Source organism: Musa acuminata, chromosome BXJ3-4 (genome assembly GCF_036884655.1).
Source record: "Musa acuminata AAA Group cultivar baxijiao chromosome BXJ3-4, Cavendish_Baxijiao_AAA, whole genome shotgun sequence".
In the NCBI taxonomy this organism is placed as follows: Eukaryota; Viridiplantae; Streptophyta; class Magnoliopsida; order Zingiberales; family Musaceae; genus Musa; species Musa acuminata.
Genome location: NC_088352.1, coordinates 1,702,658 through 1,708,717, shown reverse-complemented (window position 1 = coordinate 1,708,717; position 6,060 = coordinate 1,702,658). Strand labels below are relative to the sequence as shown.

General features: G+C 36.8%; 1 protein-coding gene across 1 annotated transcript; it reads left to right on the top strand.

Moving 5' to 3' along the window:
• The first annotated feature begins 1,053 nt into the window (after positions 1-1,053).
• Positions 1,054-5,754, top strand: LOC135635420 (transcription termination factor MTERF15, mitochondrial-like). Its single transcript, XM_065146461.1, has 2 exons — positions 1,054-2,357; positions 5,357-5,754. Exon 1 carries the CDS (start codon positions 1,144-1,146, stop codon positions 2,314-2,316), a length of 1,173 nt encoding a protein of 390 aa, XP_065002533.1. The 5' UTR covers positions 1,054-1,143; the 3' UTR covers positions 2,317-2,357; positions 5,357-5,754.
• Positions 5,755-6,060: the final 306 nt, after the last annotated feature.

The window sequence follows — 6,060 nt, the reverse complement described above, 5'->3', positions numbered from 1 at the left end:
TCAAATATAATCAATTCTAAATCAGGATGCACCTTCTTCATCTTAGTATGGATATAATAAGTTAATAATTGTGAGATGAATGACTTTCTATTTTTAGGGTGAACATGATCATCTAATTACTATTAATTTCTAGATAGAAGTTGCTCGAGGCTTTGTTTCATAAATAGCATATGTTTGTAGCAATTCTCAGTAGTAAGATAGTTGACGTGTTTGGGAGTCTCTATCAGTTCCCTATTTGATAAAAATCTATTGAGTAAATTCTCAAGTGAACAATGAGCAATTTTGCCATTCATATCATAAATAGTTGATGCTTATGATGATATTTAAGATTACATGAACTTTTTATTGTTGACTTAAACTTGATAACTAGAGTAGCATAGGTATTAATCCATCAAATTTTATGATGAATAAGTTGATTTCTAGCGGTAATTCATGCATGTTGGGTCTTTTATAAAAGAAAAAATTCTAGTATTATTTTTTTTTATTGATGAAACCTTCCATATTCATTTTTACTTAGGTTTTTTTATTTAGACAAAAAACACTCTTATATTTTTTGCTTATGTGACTTAATCATAGATATTATTTAAATAAATTATAATTTGATAATTAATTATAAAAAATTTAAAATAAAAAATAGATATTAATCATCTTCGATGCATATCTATTGATTTTAAAATGATTAGCATAGCTTTTTATATATTTTTTAAAATTTATGATAATTAATTATCAATTTTTTAATAGCTGATCAAGCCATTTTTAATAGAAGATTAAGGGTATATTTTTGTTCATACTATAAAAAATAAACCCTAGATAAAAATAAATATAGGGATGCTATCCGATAAAAAAATAATAGTGCAATTTTTTTCTAAGAGAACACCAATTATTATCTTTAGTTGGCACGCAATAAAAGTTTTTTCTCCCCTCAACAAACTAAAAGTTGACGAAGCAAAAAAAAGACGCCTGCGGTCGCAGTAATCTCCGCCCGAAAAAAAATTCTCGAACACGGTAACGCACTTATAGGGTTTAAGACGCAGGTACTTCCAGCCTAGACGCGCTCTTCTATACGCAGCTACGCCACCTTCGCTAGGTTTTGGGGAAGAGAAGGAACCTACAAAGAAGAAGAAGAAGAAGAAGAAGAAGACGATGACATTGATGAATAGGTCGCCCTACGTCTCTCTCTTGTCCAAAGCCGTTGCCTTCGTCCCTTGCTGTCGTCCGGCCGATGCTGCCCTTTTTCTCGCAACCCATTCTTACTCCGCCACCTCCGGTGCTCCACAGAGCAGCCTTATGGCTGAATACCTGGTCAGCTCCTGTGGCTTCGATCCAGATCAGGCGGCCAAAGCCTCGAAGCTCCTTGGCCGCGTCGAATCCCGCCACCAGCCTGACTCCGTCCTTGGCTTATTTAAAAGCTACGGTTTTGACAACACCCAGGTGAAAAAGGTCATATCTGCAAACCCCCGGTGGCTTCTCCTCGACGTGGAGAAGACCCTGGCTCCAAAGTTCCGAGCTTTGCAGGATCTGGGCTTCTCCTGCTCCGACATCACCCACCTCGTCAGATCGAATAACGACGTCACCAGCGACAAATCCGAGAACATCTTGTCCAAGATCCAATTATGGCAAGACCTCCTCGAGTCCAACGACTTTTTGGTAAACTTGTGCAAGAAAAACAGGAGGTTTCTCGGGTATAGCATCGAGAAGACGATCCAGCCTAACATTGAAATTCTAAGGGATTGCGGGATCACGGATCAGAAGCTCTCAATGATCATACGGCACCGCCCCCTCCTTATAACCCGGAATGCTGAAACCCTGAAGGCGTTAATCAGTCGTGTCGAGGGTTTGGGAGTACCTCGCACCTCAGGGATCTTCCCCCTTACCCTGTGTGTGCTCCAGAGAATCACCGAGAAGAACTTCAAGGCTCACTTGGAGTTCTTCAAGGGCTTCGGGTGGTCCGAGGATGATTTCCTTGCTGCATTCAGAAAGGTTCCTACGCTTGTGGGATTATCTTTAAAGAGTTTGCAGAGGAAGATGGAGTTCTTGGTAAATGAAGCCGGATGTGCTCCATCTCATCTTGCACTTCGGCCAGATATTTTGTTGTGCAGTTTGGAGAAAAGGTTGATGCCAAGGCATCAGATTGTGACAGGCCTGAAGTCTAGGGGAGTTTGCATCAGTAACCTTAGTATGTCTACATACGTGAAATATCCAGAGAAGAAATTTGTGGAGAAGTTCGTCAACTGCTACAAGGAGTATCCAGAACTCATTGAGTTGTATAATGGAGTCCCCAAAAACAGAACTGCATTTGTTCGTGGAAATGCATAATGCATAGCATAAGCTTTTGTACCCGCAAGTTATGTTTCCAGGTTCCAATTTTCCACTATCTGCATAACATGATCTACAGTTTTCAACCAAATAATTCCTGCCATTTACTTCGTTTTCTGTGAATGTAAGATGAGTTTGGATGCTTACATGTAGTAAGAAAATGAAGAATGTTGAGAATATTTGTGATGATATTGCCGATAGAGTTAATTGCTTGTTGATAATCACTTGTGTTGACGCCACATAGAATTGTTATTCTTGTCCCATTCGTTTTAAGTCTACTGGAAGATATCAGACTTATGCAGGTTATTGGACACCTGAAGTTTTGAATTGATTTGACTATGGATATTTGGTAATTTAGGTTTCGAGTTTTGGTTAATTTTTCAAATGATAAGAAGTAGGATTCTTTTGGATGGTATGGTTGGATGCTTTGGTGATTTTGAGCTGGATGATGAGGCTTTTGATTTAGGGCAAGGGTTGGTCACCTTTTATATAAATTTACTAAAGTACCTCCTATCCAAAACCAAACCCGAAACCCAAAAAAGGGAAATGAGGTTGGGTTTCAATTTTTTGTATATTTTGTTTATCAAATTTTGTTCTCTTTCTTAAGTGATTAGTTTGAATCACTTCTTTCCTCTTGCTAATCGGTCAATTCAGTTGAAATTTCTCTCTTGATAAATGCAAAACCTTAATGAATACCAGGTTGCCACCATGATACTTTGAAGCTGACTGTCTTCTTGAGAATGAAGTTGTAACTCTTAGATTTATGAAGGAAACCACACTTTCCGTATTGACAATGTTTTGTTCTCAATTTAAGCACTGGAATATACAAGTTGTCCTTTACCAATTTAAGCATTTGAATATGGGGGTGGTCTAAACTTCATGCACTTCAGCTCAGACTGGCCAACTCCATGTGGTCCGGCCTGAGCGACCAAGTTCCACATGGCTGCATAAGGTCCTGCCCATTAAGACTGCTAGGGACTGGTTTGCAATGTATTGAAGAAATGATTGTAAATTTCAAGGACTGAATTGTAAATCGATAATAACTTTTTTGGACTCTGTATCCAATTTGGATGATCAATATAGTGTTAGGTGCCTCATAAACCTAGATTCTCTTTATGCTGACATGATGAAATTTTAATATGCTGTTATTAGTTCATATTTCTTTTGGCAATCAATTTTATATTGATGCATCTATTGTAGCCTATAATTGACGCATATTAATATTTGTTAGAAGTGCCATGATGCATAAGTTGGACACTTGAGCCTGTGAAAGGTTGTTGTTGCATGGTCGTGCAGCATGTTGATATATACATAGATGGATGATTGGACAACACTGTCATTATTAGTAGGCAATTTTGAAAGGGATTAGTAGTCGTGAAACAAGCTTATAAGATATTCCTTGCATCTATAGAAAGACTTATTTCTACTGTTGCCGGGCACCACTTGATCCTAGTAATGGACTAATAGCAGGGAATGTGATATGAATTTAGTCTATAAGGAGGTTGCTTCATCCTGAGCAGTCGGACGAGTTCCGATGCAGCAAAGTGCACTAATGGATGTGCTTTTCTCATGATGAATTTGTGAGATCTTTTATTCTATGTTATGCTCTTTTTTCATTATTATTCTTATCTTTTGCTGATTGCATGAGACACAACTAGATTTCTTGACATCTTGTTTCTACTGAGATAATCCCTATCGATCTGAAAATTACATATTTCAGATGATCCATAGCTGGGGAACTAAGGATTGAGAAGTGTTCGGTTCTAGCAAGGTGAAGATTGTTATATGATATTTAATAAAAGTATAGTTTGATGTTTAGTCCAGTAATAATGATGACACTTGATGGGATGCATTTTCCATTATTGTCAATGAATATTATTATTGTGCTCTGTGCGTTACAGATGTCTGGATCATAAGTTTACGGAGGGTGTGATCCTCTCATTTTTTGGGTTGGGTCATATTGAGTGTTCGGTGCATAAAATGTTCTTATCAATCAAAAGTACTTGATTGTTAGCTCCATTTACAGGGTGTTTGGTGCAAAAGAAGTGGATTAGCAGTGATCTTGGAAATTGATATTTTAGTAGGTGTTAGTGTCCAGAGGTTGTGTTGTATCGAGCATAAATTGTTCTTATCAATAAAAAATACTTGGGGTGTTAGCTCCATTTGCAGAGTGTTTGGTGCAAAAGAAGTGGATTAACAAGGTTCTTGGAAATTTCTCTTTTAGTATGTGTTACCTTCCAGAGGTTGGCATCTGCAGTGTGCAAGTTTGATTACATTGGTAAGGATATGTTGAACAAATTGGAAAAGTAAATATAATTCTAGGAGTTACTTTGCTAGGTAGAATTCAACCATTGCCAGTCTTGAGGTAATGAAAGAGAAATGAGACTTGCTGACTTCTTGTAGGCCAATTTCTCCCTTCCCAAAATGTATTTTGTCCGCTCTCAGATGACACCAATTTCAGCCTTCCTGAAATGTATTTTACCCACAGTCAGATTCAAGTCAAGATATTTCTGACTGTTAGAATCTTTGGTTATATCCATGATATGTAGTTATACTGGTTTATGTACTATGAAAATCCACATTTCAACTTTTTTGGCTTTTGCTACTATATGTTTCTTTTGCATCCTTTGTTCGGTGTCTTATTATTGTCAAAGCTGTAATAGCTATAAAACAAAATTGTGATCTGGAAGTCTAGTTAATATGTCAAATTATGCAGGTTGTTTTTATGTTACAAACTTGTGCTTCAATGTGACAATAGAGCATCTTTAACTTTATTGCCTAATAGCAACATGTAATCTCGAATTTGATTCCAGCCCTTGGTTCTCCAGATTCTTATATATGCTATTCTGTTTCTTTTCTTAAGAATTTGTTGTATTGTTATCTCTGGACAAATACGTCAAAATAATCTTCCCTGAGGTATTGTTGCATGCTAATCTCCAGTAAATGTTTTGTGTCCTAGTTCCAATCTTTTGCATTGTGCTTTTCCTTAGGTATTCATACATTATTGGCCTTGGAGAATTAACAGCAGTGTCTCTCGCAGGTAGGTACTTGGTTAAATTAAACTGAAGCACTGCTTACTCTTGTTGAGTTATCGGGATCAAGAGAAGTTTTAGATGACTTGCACCCTATCGCATGTTGATCATCGTAGAGATGTTTTCCTAACAAATGCTTGACTCGTTATCAGCGAAGAATTATACATGTACTGTACTGCCTCAGAACTAGCTGCTGGATAGGTTCAGTTTCTTTCAGTAGGAAAAGACTGATGCTCTTTGCAAGGCTTGATACTTTTTGTGGGGGATTTTGTCTCTAAAAGGACTGAGATCCTTTCAGAACTATGTATGTTCTAGGTTTTTTATGTGCTCTAAAATTGCTTGCTAAACAAGAAGATCAATTTATTTTTTCTCATTTTTATCAAGTTTTGTTGGTAATGCGGTATCATCCCTGCTTCCCGTATTTAAGATTTCTGATAGGTGAGATGTTGAATCGGCTCATTATGGCTTGCAATTATTGTTATTGTTTTGTGTTCAAATATACTTTAGACTAAGAAATGATATAGATCTGAGCATAAATTTTTGTAATTAGATCAAACCAAGAATGAGATATCTTGTTTTACATCATATCAAACTGATCTTTGTTTTAAATTTGTTTCCACCATATTGATGGTGATCAAGTGATGTGGAATTTATACTTTATAAAGACTAATGCACACAGCACAGCTGTTCATTTGACGACTTATCAGTTGTT